At 42.7% G+C, this 14,664-nt stretch overlaps 1 protein-coding gene across 1 annotated transcript; it reads left to right on the top strand.

The window, feature by feature from the left end:
• The first annotated feature begins 847 nt into the window (after positions 1-847).
• Positions 848-14,122, top strand: PNO1 (partner of NOB1 homolog). Its single transcript, XM_035110286.3, has 7 exons — positions 848-1,328; positions 9,678-9,827; positions 10,893-10,976; positions 11,827-11,887; positions 12,397-12,514; positions 13,089-13,159; positions 13,858-14,122. The coding sequence occupies exons 1-7, from the start codon at positions 1,047-1,049 to the stop codon at positions 13,923-13,925; spliced, it is 834 nt and encodes a 277-aa protein (XP_034966177.3). The 5' UTR covers positions 848-1,046; the 3' UTR covers positions 13,926-14,122.
• The last annotated feature ends 542 nt before the right edge of the window (positions 14,123-14,664 follow it).

The raw sequence follows: 14,664 nt of genomic DNA, 5'->3' as shown, positions 1-14,664 counted from the left end.
TCAAACGGCTCTTGTCGTCGAAATGTTCTTTTTGGTGTTGAGTTGAAATCTCCTTTCTTGTAATTTGAAGCCATTTGTTCGAGTCCTAGCCTCCATGTGACACCCCTTGAGATATTTGGAGATTCCTATCATATCTCCTCTCAGCCCCCTCTTTTCCAGGCTAAACATCTCCAGCTCCTTCAAGCGCTCCTCTTAAGGCTTGGTTTCCAGACCCTTGATCACCTTGGTTTCCCTTGTCAACATCCTTGAACTGGACACAGTATTCCAGGTTTGGTCTGACCAAGACAGAATAGAACAGTACAATTGCCTCCCTTGATCTGGACACTATGCTTCGGTTGATGCAGCCTAGAATAGCATTAGCTTTTTTTGCTGCTGCATCACACTGTTGACTCCTGTTGAACAGGAGTCTTCCAGCCTAAGTGCAGAACTTTACATTTGTTGCAATTAATTTTGTTAGTTTGAGCCCAACTCTCTAATCTGTAAAAATCATTTTGAATCCAGATTCTGTCTTCTGCAGGATTAGCTATCTCTCCCAGTTTAGTGTCATCTGCAGATTGGATGAGCACCCCATTTGTAACCCCCCCCCCAGGATTATGACACACCATTACTGACCAATATTTGGGTTCAGTCAGTCAACCAGCTACAAATCCACCGAACAGTTACCTCAATCAGTATATATATCCCCTTTTAGATCGGCATAGAAATTGGATGTTGTTGTTAGTTAATAGCAGGCATAGGCAAACTCGGCCCTCCAGATGTTTTGGGACTACAACTCCCATCACCCCTAGCTAACAGGACCACTGCTCAGGGATGATAAGAATTGTAGTCCCAAAACGTCTGGAGGGCCGAGTTTGCCTATGCTTGGTTAATAGCTTGGTTGGTAGAGCAAGAGACTCTCAGGGTTTTTGAGCCCTACTTCGGATTCCAGATGACCATCATGGTCTCTTGGAAATGCATTGTTGTTAACACGGGGGAAGGACAGGCCACAAGACGATAGAGAGCGCGAAAGGGGACACTAGAGCGGCGGAAGTGGCGTCGCGGGCGTGATGACGTTTCCCGAGGCCGCCGCCCCGCCTCTTCCTTTCGGCGTGTCCCGCGGACTCGGCATGGAGGTATCTGCCGGCGAGAGCAGGATCGCGGAGCCCCCCGCGGCCATGGAGGCGCAGGCTGCCGGGGAGGGTGGCGGCGGCGGCGGCGGCGGCTTCACGCGTGTCCGGAAGCGGAAGCGGCGCGCGTGCGAGCGCCAGGAAGGCGCCATGGAGACGGCCGAGGGTCCTTCGGCCAGGAAGCGGCCCGATTTCCCCCCTCTCCGCGGAGAGGCTCTCGGGGTGAGTCAGGGAGAGGCTCTTGCTGCCAGTCGGGCCCTCCAGGCCCTGCGTGGGCGGCTTAGGGGCCAGGTCCCGCCTCTGCCGTTCTACGAGTCTGGCTTCGTTTTATTTTATTTTTTATTTCTATGACGTATTTATTTGCTACGTGTATAGGCCAGTGCTTCGTCCACGGTGCTTCGCGTGGCTTTCCTCCTCAGGGAATCCTCCCCAACCACCCTGTGAGGTTGGTCAGGCTCAGAAGTAGTGATTGGCCCCATGTCACCCAGTGAGCTTCATGGCTGGGGGGGATTCGAACCCTGCTCTCCCTAGTCCGACAGGGACTCAAGGCAGCTTTACCTAAGAATGTGTCTTCATGAGCATGGTGTTAACCATAAGTGACTGTGGAGGCCAATTCTGGATCCACATGTCCTTCCACAGTGGGGACATAGTTTTCCAGACGGGAGTTGATCACGGTGACGGTTTGCCAAATTTGCCTTCCTCTTAGCACCTTTCTCCCTTTCATCCTGAGTTTGTGTGTCTTCAAAGCCCATGGCACCTTTGGTAAAGGCTGTTCTCCGGTTGGAGCACTCACAGGCCAGTGTTTCCCAATTGTTGGTGTTTATACTACCGTTTTTCGCGGACCATAACACACACCTAGAGTCTTTAAACCTTTTTTGTTGACCACCAGCACCCTTTCAGTTCATTTTTAAGTTTGGAATAGAGTACAGTGGTACCTCTACTTATGAATAACTCTACTTACGAATGTTTCTACTTACGAACAGAACTCCGTGCACCATCTTGGATGCGGTTTAGATAGGATTTTTTCTACTTACGAATTTTTAGATAGGGTTTCTTCGACTTATGCATTTTTTCTCCCAATGCATTCCTATGAGATTCGACTTATAAATTTTTTTGACTTACGAATGTGAGTTCGGAGCGCATTAAATTCGTAAGTAGAGGTACCACTGTAGTTGCTTTGGAAGGCGACAATCAGGCATCTGCACAGCATAACCAGTCCAACAAAGTTGATGTTGAAAAATCATTGCTTCGACACAGGTGATCTTTGCTTCTTCCTGGCATTGTTTCCCTGTCTTCCCAAGTGATGTGTAAACACCATTGATGGAATCTTTCAAAGAGTTGGAAACATTAGTCACTGCAGTACACTTTCTGCATGATGATCATACAAGAAGATCTTACATCATGTTATGGGAAATCTTTGGGTATTGCAAGTCCTGGGTGAAGCTATCATTTTCAAGTGAAGTACAGTCAGTTTTTCCCACCCCACCTTGTGCCAGGAGTCATACAGGTCTGGAGGCTGGCAACACAAGAACAGGCTCCCCATCTGTGGAATTCTCTCTCCAGGGAAGTTCGCCTGGCACCTTCATTATGCATCTTTAGGCGCCAGGCAAAAACGTTCCTTTTTAACCAGGCCTTTGGTTAATTTGAGTGACATCCTATGCTCTTTTAAAATGTGGGGTTTTGTGAGGGGAAGTTATTAGGTTGTTGTTGCTTTTATTTTGATTATGTATTTTGTGGTTTTATATTTTGATTTTATTATGTGAACTGCCTTGCAACATGCAGGTATAGGGCAGTATATAAATTCAATAAATAAAATAGATGGCCCCCTGGGTACCTCCCAACTCTATAATTCTATGATTCTGTGTTTTGAGATGTAACAGGCACTTGTATCATAGTGATATACTTGACACGGGGTACTGTGATTAGACCTAGATTTGGTTCATTGCTCGAAATTCCTCAGGCTCCAGTTGCATTTTGCAACTGGTATGGGTCCATTTGCTCCCAACAAGTGAAGATGTCTTGTCACCAGTTTTGGCAATGGCCATCTCCATCTGGCTGGTGCGTTTTCTGCTTCAGACATGCCCCCCACATGTCCCAGCATCAAGAGACATTACTGCCAGCCTTTGGACATCTATGGAGATGTCTTGTCGTTATTTTATTGCACTGTAACAAAATCATCATGTTCTGTACATTTAGCTTCTAGAGGTTTTTCATTTTAAGATGTTAAGCTGGTTGAAAAGGGCAATGGCATTTTCATGGATCTTAAAAACCAAGTGTAGGCTCATTATTTGTTTTATTTGATGTTTTAATGTGTTGTAAAACACTTTTTTTCTCTCTTTAAAATATAAAGCAGAATAGAAATGAAATTAATAATAACAACAATGTCCATAAGCTTTAATTAGCTTGTGTTTAAGTAAACAAAGTTACCGGTCCAGTCACGCTTCCAGACGTAAATCTTCCCTTTCAGCAGAGCTTTTTAGCACAACGGCAAAGAGTAAGGTGAGTCAGCAAGAGTTAATTCAGGAACTCTGGAGCAGGTTGCAAACTCAAAAGGCTTTATTTACAAAAACGTAGCCAGGAGATAAGGCAGACATTCTTCATCTCTGGCCAAGTAAAAACTTAAACAAAACTGTGCCTCAGTGCACAAACTTGAGGCATCACTCCTACACACAGCAACCAAAACTAAGAGATAACACTACTGAGAGAAAAAACGCTCCTAAGAGAAAGAACACATCAAGGAACTGACTATTTATACAGGCTGTCTTACATTCCCGGATGCTTAATTAGGTTCAGCTGCTCAGTGTTTAGAGCGACTAGTATAACTTAACCCTTTAATACCAACACCCCCTCTCGCTCGTGACACTGAGCTGTAACAAACTTAATTCAAATTCAGACCTGAACAGAAATCTTGATGTGATTGCAAACTCAACGCTTTTGTAAAACCATCTGCGAGATTATCTTTACTCGGGCAGTACTGTAGCTTAACCAAACCTTGTTTTACACTTTGATAAACGTTTTGATAACGGATGTCAAGATGTTTCGTATGTGCCTTGAATTGTCCTGATTCAGCTAATCTAATGCAAGGTTGATTATCTTCCCATATTCTGATGGGTAGAGGACATTCCCCAAACAATTCCTGAACCAGTTGTTTATAGAACTCAAGTTCTCTGCAAACATCAGACACTGCAGTGAATTCCGATTCAGTGGAACTTAAAGCTAAGAGTGATTGCTTTCGCGATCTCCAACCAATTAATGCATCTCCAAATTTTATAGCCATTCCTAAAACTGATTTTCTATCTTGTCCAGCATCTGCCCAACTGCTATCAGCCCAGCATTCAAGTTCTGTGCTGCCCTCTGCTGACAGTTTTAGGCAAAGACTTTTGGTAGTTTGGAGATATCGCAACACTCTTTTTACTCCTTGCCAAGCATGAGTGGATGGTTTTTCAGCTTGTCTACATAACATATTCACAGCATACGTAATGTCAGGCCGAGTCCACTGTGCAATGTGGAGTAGACTGCCTATTGCTGACTGGTAAACCTCGGGGTTACTGAACTCTGCTTGTTGCTCGGCTTGAGCATCTTTTACATAACTTAGTTCCATTGGGGTTTTTACACCAGCACATTTATCCATTTTAAATCTTTCTAGTAATTGTTGGATTTTAGCCTCTTGGCTGAGCCAATAACTTCCTTTTTCATCTTGCTGTATTTTAACTCCTAGATACACGGATACAGTGCCTAGAGATTTTAGCTTAAACCTTTTCCCAAGTGTTGTGGCAAACTTTTGTGCACATTTATCATCCTTTCCACAGTACAATAGATCATCAACAAATATCAGAACCGCTTCTTGCTCACAACCAGCACTTTTTAAGTACAGACATGCGTCTGCCATGCTCTTCTTGAACCCCATGCTCTCTAGAGCATCAGATAAACAGACATTCCAGTTGCGGGCAGATTGTTTCAGCCCATAGATGGATTTGTGTAGACGCCAGACCTGGTTTGGCTTGTCTCCCTCAAAACCTGGCGGTGGCATCATATGCACTTCCTCCTGTAAATCTGCATTCAAATAAGCCACATTGACATCAAAATGAAATAGCTTGTTTCCCTTCTTAGCTGAAGAAGTTAAAAGCATTCTTAATGTCTCTGACCTCGCAGTAGGGGCATAGATTTGGGAATAGTGTATGCCTTTACGCTGCGAAAACCCTTTGGCAACTAGTCGGGCTTTGTATTGCAGCTCACCAGTGGTTGTGGGCTTTATACGATATACCCATCGACATCCCACTGCTTGTTGGCCTTTAGGAAGTTCAGTGGATGTAAACACACCAAGAGACTTCATAGAAGCCATCTCTTTCTCCATCGCTTCCTGCCACTTTGCAGCTTCTGAGCTTGAAAGCTGTTGTACCTCTGTGTAGCTTTCTGGCTCACATTGGGCTAAATTCACATATACACTTGTCACTTTAAACCTCTCTGGTGGTTTGCCCTTTGTGGTGCGTTTGGACCTACGCAATTCCACCTCTTGTTCCCCCTCTGACTGTTGGCTGTCAGAACCTTTCTCAGACTTTAAATCTGGATGCGCCTCTAGGGATAAAGACCTTCGTTTAGATAATTCCCTTGGGCTTGGCGTTGTTGGCGACCTGCTGCGCTTTTTCTGCCTGCTAGGTCTACCTGTGGGCGATGTCGGAGCACTCCTAGACTCAGGCTTCTCTGCCTTAGGAGATGTTCCTTGTGCATGGTCAGAGTCTACATCTGAACCCTGTGCACCATCATCCTGTTCTGGTTCACCACCCTCTGGATTTTCCTCTCCAGTGTGAATTCCTAAATCATCCCTCAAAATATCGGGGTTACCATGCAAGTGAGTCCAACCAGACTGCTCACAAAATTCAGCGCTCCTGCTGATGACCACTTTGGTAGTATCCCCATCTGGATTCACGAACCTCCAAGCTTTAGAGCACGGTTCGTACCCACAGAAAATGAGTTTCTTTGCTCTTGGACCTCCCTTTCTCCTTAACGCTTTTGGAATGAGAACATAGGCTGGAGATCCAAACACCCTAAAGTAATTCACTTTGGGTTTCTTGCCATATAAAGCAAAATATGGCGTGGTTTCTATAACAGAATTATAAACGCGGTTCAAAACATGAGTGGCCGTCATCCAAGCTTCCGCCCAATAACTCTGAGGTAGTTGTGCATCGTACAGCATAGAGTTTGCCAACTCTTGCAAAACTCTGTTTTTGCGTTCGGCTACGCCCCCTTCTTGGGGTGAGTAAGGGGTGGACAGACGATGCTTAATTCCCTTTTTCTTAAAGAAATTTTGCAGCACAGACCCGGTGAATTCCGTACCGCGGTCCGACTGAAAAGCAAGGACTCTAGTACCAAATTCAAGTTCTACTGCTTGAACCCAATTTTTAACTGTTTCAGCAGCATCCCCTTTTGTCTTAATTGGAAAACACCATGTGACCTTTGTCTTGTCATCTGAGAGACAAAGCGCAAACCTTGAACCTCCGAAGCTAGCAGTAGGCATCGGACCACATAAGTCCATATGCACAAGCTGAAACGCTTTGTCAGATTTCCTATCTGACCTGGGATAGCTGCACCTGTGAATTTTCGAACTTTTACAAGCAGTGCAATCCAAAAACTTTGTACATTTGTTTAGCTTACACCCTTCAGATAGTTCAGGCTGTCTCTTAACGTATTGGAAGTTAATGTGTCCGAGACGCCTATGCCAAAAATGAACGCAATAATCATGAGTGGGAGAGTTTATACAGCCAGCTTGGACCTGTTCAACTGCATCAGAATTAGTCTCAAAGCTGTATAGTCCATTCTTGCACTCCACCTGTAAAAGAGACACACCATCCTTGGAAATAGTGCAAAACCCACTTTCAAACACAGTTTTAAACCCATCTCTGTCAAGTGTTGATACAGACAAAATACACCCTTTCATCCCCTCTAGCACATAGGCATCAATTTCTGTGTTCAAACAGGTCAGGAACACTGTGCCTACGGATCCTAGAGAACGTGTGGATGAATCAGCCATCTTGACAATTTTGGGAGTTTGAAGTTGCCTGCAATTTTTCAAACGAACACTAGATGGTGCCACCAGGTGATGGGATGCACCACTGTCAATAATCCACCGTTGATCACTCTTGCAGTCACGAGCTCCCCTTAAAGCCATAGCTGAAGCTATGTGCTGTGAGCTGTGGGCTTGGCCACGCCCTCCTCCTCGTCTCCGCCGTCCTCTGGAACTCCTTATCTGGTAACTAGGGGCAACGGCTTTGAAGTTGTCCTGGCCTGCATCACGTGGACAATTCCTAATTAAGTGGGAGGGAGAACCACAGCGGTAGCAGCGTCTAACTGCAAAGGCATTCACTGTGTTCTCAGGCTCTGCACCCCCACTCCTGGGCACAGCACAGCCTCCCCTTTCATACAAGCCTTTTTCTCTTTGTCTCTTATCCTGTTCATCAGCAAGTCTAGATGAAATATATTCCAGCGTTAAGTCACTGGCTTTCATGCATTCCAGAGTCAGAGCTAGAGTCTGGTAACTTTTATCAAGAGAGGACAACAAAATATATGACTGCTGCTCCTGTGTAAAAGGAATGTTGAGTTGTCTTAATTGGTTAAAGACAGAGACCATCTTGGCAATGTGCTCTTTCACACATGCTCCCGGCTGCAGACGTAACTCAAACAGAGTCCTCGTGGCATGGATCCTGGCCCCAGCAGTGTTTCTGGAATTTAACCGCTCCAGGGTCATCCAGACCTCATGCGTGGACTGTAACTCAGCTACATAAGGCATTTGTTCCTCGCCCACCGCTAACGTTAAAAGACCTTGAGCTTTACGATCACGTCTCTTTGCAGCTGCAGCTATAGCCCTGTCTGCTGCTGAAGCGTCTTCTGCAGCCTCTACAGGAGATGCCTGTGTACAGTCCCATAACTCTTTAGCTTGCAGCCAGACCCTCACCCTGGCCTTCCAGTCCTGCAAATTTTTCCCATTCAGCCTTGCAAAGGGGACTATAAAACTTTCCTGGGGCTGTGCCATCCTCCCTGGGGTTTAGGAAAAATACTCACACACTTGTAGACTGCTTGCTTGCTTCCCAGCTAATGAGGTGGCTCCTGCAGGCGTCTTCCAGCGAGTTCAAAACTGCACAGTGCCTCTTTAAAACTTTCAGCACATTGCAGGACTCAAGCTGCTTTCTTTTGCTTTCCCCTTTGCTGGCAACCTCTTATTGGCTTCACTCCAGTCCTTTCATAAATCACTCTGGACTTCAATCCTTATCTCTTTTCACGCACTGGGCCCATAACCTGTCCATAAGCTTTAATTAGCTTGTGTTTAAGTAAACAAAGTTACCGGTCCAGTCACGCTTCCAGACGTAAATCTTCCCTTTCAGCAGAGCTTTTTAGCACAACGGCAAAGAGTAAGGTGAGTCAGCAAGAGTTAATTCAGGAACTCTGGAGCAGGTTGCAAACTCAAAAGGCTTTATTTACAAAAACGTAGCCAGGAGATAAGGCAGACATTCTTCATCTCTGGCCAAGTAAAAACTTAAACAAAACTGTGCCTCAGTGCACAAACTTGAGGCATCACTCCTACACACAGCAACCAAAACTAAGAGATAACACTACTGAGAGAAAAAACGCTCCTAAGAGAAAGAACACATCAAGGAACTGACTATTTATACAGGCTGTCTTACATTCCCGGATGCTTAATTAGGTTCAGCTGCTCAGTGTTTAGAGCGACTAGTATAACTTAACCCTTTAATACCAACAAACAATAAACCTTATTTGGGGGGGGGGATGGCGACTAAACAGTATGTTGTGGCAACTGTAACCTGTTGATTAACTTTTATTTCTTAGTTTCTGACACTGGTTTGGTTCTGCATTCTGATGTAAATCCCGCTTTGGCCAATGCAGAGGTCACTCAATGGGTTATGATCAAAACTTAAAATTCTTGGCTAGGTTTTTGCTGCTATTCTACCTCCCCACTTCTGAATTCATGGGTGTTGCAGGGAGATAAATTATGGTTGAAAATTGTCATTTTGGAAGGATCCAGCATTCAGTATGTGAATATTCCCCAAACTTTAATCTTGGTTAGAGGTAGGGGAAGTGGTAGCATGTACTATGTGTGCTCTAAACTTGTTGTTATACAGCCTTGTTTCTCAACTGTTTGATCTTTCTGAAGAAGTTCTGTCTTCACTATACTATTATGGGATGGTTTTCCTTATGTTTCTATACTGCTTGTTAGGTCAGTATAAACTTGGTTACCAATTCTGAACAACAACAACACCTCTCAGACTTAAAGTAAATGTTTCTAGCAAAAATAAGTCAACTGGGCTTACTAGCCACAATTTTCCTAAGGTTATTGAAAGCAAAACATTAAGATAATCATTGAATTGAATACTTAGAGGAATTTTACTTGTCAAGCGATTTAGATTCTGGTGCAAAGGGATCTTATTTATTTGTACACACAGGAACTTATATACTGCATTTTTTTAAATGGTTTCTCAAGGAAGTTGCAGTTAATATAATTAAAATGCTTAAAACCAACATTTCTTTATTTCTTTTCTTTCTTTTGGTCTTTTATTATAGGGCGGAAAAGGTGAAATGAGGAAGATTTCTGTACCACCAAACAGATACACACCTCTGAAAGAAAACTGGATGAAAATTTTTACGCCTATTGTAGAACACTTACAGCTTCAAATTAGGTTTAATTTAAAAACAAGGAATGTAGAGATAAAGGTGAGCTTGTAGGATGTTTTTTCCTCGAACATATAATGGTACGCCATCGTGATCAAAGAGTGTACAGGGGCACAATGCTCATTTGTGCCTGCCCCCTCCTTCCTCCTGTGTCTCCCCTCGCCAGGAGGAATAATTGATAGGAAAGACTTGAAAACCTGACTGCTGAACTAATTCCATTCTAATTAAACTATGAGTTAAGGGACAAATTAGTCACAAGCAGGCAATTGACTGTCCCAAATTCACCAGGCCCTTTGCTGCCCAGAATGTGTTGAGCAGAATTGATGGTAGCAGAGAGGGAGGTGCTACTTACTGTACTGTATGAGGTCTTTGGCCCTGGGATGAGGAGAAGTGCTTGCAATCGAGCAGCCTCTCTTCCCATGCCATGTTATCTGGTGCTTTGTAAAGTAGGAGGACCTAGTACTTGCTATTTAATGAAAGCGTGCCCCCCCCCAAAGCAGGGTGGGAGACAGGGTCAGCCCCTAGTTCCTAGTGAAAAAGTTCAGCAGGTAGTAGTGGAGCTGGATTTAAGCACTGTAGTCTCAGCAGGGCCATTTGGTGGCTGGCATTGGAGCAGTTGGGGGGGGGGGTGGATCTCAGATGAAGCCAAATCCAGACAGGAAGGATTCTCCTGTTTAACTAGCTAAATTAAATAATGAGGCCATTGGGGCAGAGTCATTGAGGTTAGTGGACAAATCATGTCCAGAGTGCTCTGGAAGTTCCATTAATCTCAGGAGAACCTCACTTATTTCTTAGTAACACAAAGATATAACAATTTAGACCTGAGCCATTCATTGTGGAGAGTTAACTCTCAGTGTGGAATAAAACAGTTTGAAATTACCTTACAAAATCATTATGTATTGTTGCAGAGTGTTTTTTGTAAGGGTAAATATAATACAGATTTAGGAATGGGTAAAATTAAGGTGAAGACCATTAGGAGTTGTCAGTTGTGTTAATGGAACCACAGAGCTTGGTTTTTAAGTTGAATGTTGTAGAGAAGAGCATCGTGTATACTAAATCCCCCAGCGCTCCATTGCCCCAAAATTAACAACTTATTTTCTCTTCTAGACTTGTAAAGAAACAAAAGACGTAGGTGCTTTGACAAAAGCAGTTGATTTTGTGAAAGCTTTTCTACTTGGATTTCAAGTTGAGGTGAGTTGCTTGTTTTTAAACAGATTCTCTGGCATGCATAGGGTAAAGGATTTATTTTGTCTTTTGGACAATGGAGATTTAACAATCTGTTATCCAAACGAAAAAAATTGACTTTGTATTGTTGTGCTGTGTTCCAGCCATCCATGCACTGAGATTTGCATGCTCGACTTTCCTGTATAATTTCTGTTTTAGAATTTATTAAAGATGTTTTCTTTGGGGTGCTTTGTAGTCAAAAAGGGGAATATGGTATGCCATGGGTGTTTCCAGGTTTTTAAAACAAAGATGTAAAGGTGATGGTTTAAAAATAGGAGCAAAGGTACCAGATTAATATTAACTTTGGAAAGTTTTCCTTAATCTTTGCCAATATACCTTAATCCTCCTGTTGTGGAACTTGTATTTTTAAAAGCTACGAATGATAGCCAACTGTGGTGTCCTCCATGCAGTGGGCTTTTGGTAGTGTGGCATCCCTTCTTCCTCCTGCATTCTACATGCCCACCCACCCCAATACAAAATCTGTTTAAGGGTTGAGGAACCCCACAGGACAGATTGGGGGAGCAAAGGAAGAAGTCCCATCACACCTGCTGTGACATCGCCTTGCCCTTTTATATCCTGGGTTCTTCAACCCTCCGTGAGCCATTTTCACAGGACTGTCAATCACTGGATGTCACCCACGTCAGGTGACCCATTTTAGCCATGCTACAAAGGAAAATTCAGAAGCCGCTGCCAGTCAGTTCTATTTTTCTGTTCTGATTGTCATACTGTCCCTAATTAGGTTCTGTGCCTGCCCTGTAAGATTACTGTATTTCTTTGTTTCTTATACAAAATTTCAAATTCCACAACTCTCTTACAGGATGCACTTGCTCTCATCAGATTAGATGACCTTTTTTTGGAATCCTTTGAAGTAACAGATGGTGAGTCTTCCATTTTTAAGGTCTTGTTTTTTTCAAAACCTCAGAATAGGTGCATCTTTCAGTTACTGAGGGATGTGTAAGCACTTAAGTAACAAACGCTACTGCTCATTATTGAAATGAAAGGCTGTTTTAAATATCATTTTCCTCCCCTGTTAGAACAACACATAAATAAAACGATCTCACAGCCCGTGTGTCCTTAACTTTAGTTGTCTGATCTCCCTGTTAAAGCTTGCAGCCTTAGTTTTAACATTTAACAGTTCTAAGTGTTAATTTCAAATACCTTGCTTCAATTTGATTATTCATTTTGGAATAAACATTTAAAAGTATTTCATTCTCATGTGGTTCTCAGTAATCTCCTATTCAAGAGATTTAACTCGGTTCACAGCTACTGAGCATTAGTTGTGCAACATCGCATTCACCCATATCCTTCATTGAGCCCAGAACAAACTTATTTAGGACTGGGTTGGAAAAAATTGGACAATGAAGTAACATTGACCTTTTCTCTTTAGTCAAGCCATTAAAAGGAGATCACCTTTCTAGAGCAATAGGAAGAATTGCTGGGAAAGGTGGAAAAACAAAATTCACTATTGAAAATGTGACCAGAACACGAATAGTTCTTGCAGACTCGTAAGTAACTGCAACATTTTCTTGTATGAATATGAATTGGTGTACTTTCCGTGTAGCATTCTGCCTGGACAAGACTTTTTAAAAGTGATTGTAGGGGATCCTGAATAGGCAGTAAGATGCTATCTGGCTATGTCTGGCTGACGAAACCTGTAGATATATTTTCTAAACAATTTCAAATAGCTGTATGTTGTCTTGTGGCAGTTATTCCTCATGAAACAGCTGTATTGTACAGCATTAGGTCAAGAATGGATTAGCCGCCCCGCCCCCCTCGGTGTGCTACGGTAGATGGTGTGCAGCAAATTGGATCTGAAATGAAGTAGATGAGGACAGTACAACGCCATGGCTACTTTTAATGCTTAGGATTTGGGAAAAGCGGAGCATCTTGATAGATGACCAAAATCTCCCCTTATGGAGGCACAGTTCAGTCAGGTGCTGATTTTACCAATGTGAGAAGTGCTAAACAAGACTGGTCCTTTGGGGTCACTAAAATGATTCCCCCCCCCAATTATTAGTCAAACATTCCTAAATACAGTACACTTCACATGTAAAGTAAAACCTCTTATTTTCATTACAGGAAAGTTCATATTTTAGGGTCTTTCCAGAATATTAAAATGGCACGAACAGCAATTTGCAACCTCATCTTAGGTAAGCCTCTTTTAACAAAAGGAAATTTAAAGACCCCTGCTTTGTGCTACGACTTTTAACTGGCTTTGCTTCTATTGATGGCCGAGAAACGGCATTTCTGAGCAGAAATAATTTCTTATGACTTTAATAATCTGGAATGGTAGTAAAAGCTAGGTATAATCATTAGTACCCATATAGAAGGAAATTGGGTTCAGAGGCAGCTTTTGTACTACTTTCTACAGGGCTACACATCTCTAAATACTTGTTTGAAAGCTGCTTCTTTTATATACCGTGTTTCTCATATTATAAGACACGTCTTATATTTATTTTTTCCTCAAAAAAACACACTATGGCTTATTTTCAAGGGATGTCTTATTTTTTCCTCCTCCTCCTGCCACGGCCGGCATTGCTGCTGCGCCTATCACTATGTCTTATTTTCAGGGTATGGCTTATATTCCCTGAATGCTTAAAAATCCTGCTATGGCTTATTTTATGGGTATGTCTTAAAATATGAGAAACAGGGTATATATTGGTACTCGTGGTTATATCTATTTTAAATCATTTTTCCTATTCCTTAGTAGCATGGCTTTTGTGTGCATGTTCATCTTGTGTTTTAGGATTATTATGTCTAGTAAGATCAATATTGGTATCATTTATATTTTCATTTTAAGCTCTGAATTTCATTATAAGCAATACTAATGCTTTGCTTTCTTCTACAGGAAGTCCTCCATCAAAGGTTTATGGCAATATTAGAGCAGTGGCCAGCAGAGCAGCAGAAAGGTTTTAAGACAAACAATGCTTGATTTGAAGCTAAATGGATTTTCTGTACAATGACTCGTATACAGAAACAGTGGGACTGACGGAAAAAGCCTGTGGCAACTCTTCACTCCAACATGGGTGCAGAAAAGAGTGTAACTGTGTTCTCAAGCAGATGTCTGATGAGCATATGTAATAAAGATGGCAAGCAACTTGCCTAACACCTCAGTTTTTCAACGTGAATGTCCAATTTGATAAGCTTGCACAGCAGGGTTGCTAATTCTGTGCAGTGATCCCACAATAGTACTTGTATCCTAGCAGTGTTCGGTAGCAGATGTTGGACAAGGGAGATGTGTGTTGACATGGAACACACACCGATACCCCTCAAATGAGAAACTAGCCATAGTCTTTTTTACTGTATTTGGGCTATGACAGTTTTAAACACTGCATTAGATGGCTAATTTGCATCTCCTCTTACCCTGTTTCTCATATTTTAAGACATACCCATAAAATAAGCCATAGCAGGATTTTTAAGCATTCAAGGAATATAAGTCATACCCCGAAAATAAGACATAGTGATAGGCGCAGCAGCAATGCCGGCCGTGGCAGGAGGAGGAGGAAAAAAATAAGACATCCCTTGAAAATAAGCCATAGTGTGTTTTTTTGAGGAAAAAATAAATATAAGACATGTCTTATAATATGAGAAACACGGTAATAGGACACAATGCACCAGTGGAACTAGTTGAAAGGTTATTCTATAGTCCACATAT

This window comes from Zootoca vivipara, chromosome 3 (genome assembly GCF_965207765.1).
Source record: "Zootoca vivipara chromosome 3, rZooViv2.hap1.1, whole genome shotgun sequence".
NCBI classification, from domain to species: Eukaryota; Metazoa; Chordata; class Lepidosauria; order Squamata; family Lacertidae; genus Zootoca; species Zootoca vivipara.
This window is presented reverse-complemented; position numbering and strand designations above follow the sequence as displayed.

Excerpts from the sequence above, each read along its gene's own strand:
- PNO1 (XM_035110286.3), top strand. The coding sequence starts at position 1,047 with ATGACGTTTCCCGAGGCCGCCGCCCCGCCTCTTCCTTTCGGCGTGTCC. Across the intron at positions 1,329-9,677 it reads TCCGCGGAGAGGCTCTCGGG|GGCGGAAAAGGTGAAATGAG; the intron begins GTGAGTCAGGGA and ends CTTTTATTATAG. Across the intron at positions 13,160-13,857 it reads AATTTGCAACCTCATCTTAG|GAAGTCCTCCATCAAAGGTT; the intron begins GTAAGCCTCTTT and ends TTTCTTCTACAG.